Below are 1052 nucleotides of genomic sequence, written 5' to 3' on the forward strand. Positions count from 1 at the left end.
AAAAAAAAAAAAAAAAAAAAAAAAAAGAGAAAGAGAAAAAAAGAAAAGAAAAGAAAAGAAAGAAAAAAAAAATATCCATGACTATGTCTCTTGGTAGCACGTTTTTATGTTGAGATAGTTTGGTTTGGACTTGAGAATGGAAACTTAGCCAGCTGACCCTGGAAGGATTTCTTTTTGAAACATGCATGTGAACCAGTAATTAACTTGCAAGTTCTTTTTTTTTTTTTTGAAAATTGAACCAACCCCCTTTCCTCCCCAAAGGAAACGGTTCCTTGGTGTAAGTTGCTCACTTTGATTCCCAAAGGTTAACCCTGTGCAATATGTTTTTTTTTTCATTTCCCATGTTTTTGAAAAACAACACTCGTTTGAGTTTTCAATTGCATTTCAAAGCCTTTTTCTCTTTCCTGTACAATGCACGCCTCTTTTTGGGTCTTGATTGACTTCAGTTTGCATGCACAGTGCAAAAAAAAAAAAAAAATTAAAAAAATTAAACAACCAAAAAGCCAAAACATTAAAAGAGAAAGGAAGGAAGGAAAGAAAGAAAAGAAAGAAAGGAAAGAAAAAGAAAAAAAAAATAACTATAACCAACCTTATTTAGCAGACTTTTGTGCAGTTTAATGAATTCTCTTGACCCTTTTCTAGATAGCATGGCTCTCACCACCAGTCCCGGGGCTCACTCACTAACCAGCTTTGCTCACACTAATCACAGGCTGAGAAAGTGCTTCAGTTTGACCCTGGAACCAAAAATGTGACATCGCTGCTGCTGGAGGCGAAGGAGCTGGAAGCCAGGGTGATCATCCTCTCTGCCAGGTGAGGCTGTGCTGCCCCTTCCCCTCCCTGCCCCCATTTCCTCTCTCGCAACGCTGCCAGCACTGGAGGCACCGCGCGTTTGGGGTCTGACAGCTTCCCGAGAGAACCTGCCCCACTCCTCGGGGCTGGGGGTGCTGGGGGTGCTGGGGGTGATGAGGGTGATGAGGGTGATGAGGGTGATGAGGGTGATGTGGGTGATGAGGATGCTGAGGATGCTGAGGATGCTGAGGATGCTGAGGATG

General features: G+C 42.5%; 1 protein-coding gene across 1 annotated transcript in view; it reads left to right on the forward strand.

Annotated features, from left to right (window-relative positions):
• The window catches only part of LOC117245222 (glutamate receptor ionotropic, NMDA 1-like), an 11587-nt gene extending 10741 nt beyond the window's left edge, over nucleotides 1-846 (forward strand). The window contains exon 4 of the mRNA XM_033518453.1: nucleotides 710-846. Coding sequence (XP_033374344.1) covers nucleotides 710-814 — 105 coding nt within the window. The 3' untranslated portion in view covers nucleotides 815-846. The remainder of the gene's footprint in view (nucleotides 1-709) is intronic.
• The last annotated feature ends 206 nt before the right edge of the window (nucleotides 847-1052 follow it).

The sequence above is a fragment of the Parus major genome, chromosome 17, assembly GCF_001522545.3.
Source record: "Parus major isolate Abel chromosome 17, Parus_major1.1, whole genome shotgun sequence".
NCBI lineage: Eukaryota > Metazoa > Chordata > Aves > Passeriformes > Paridae > Parus > Parus major.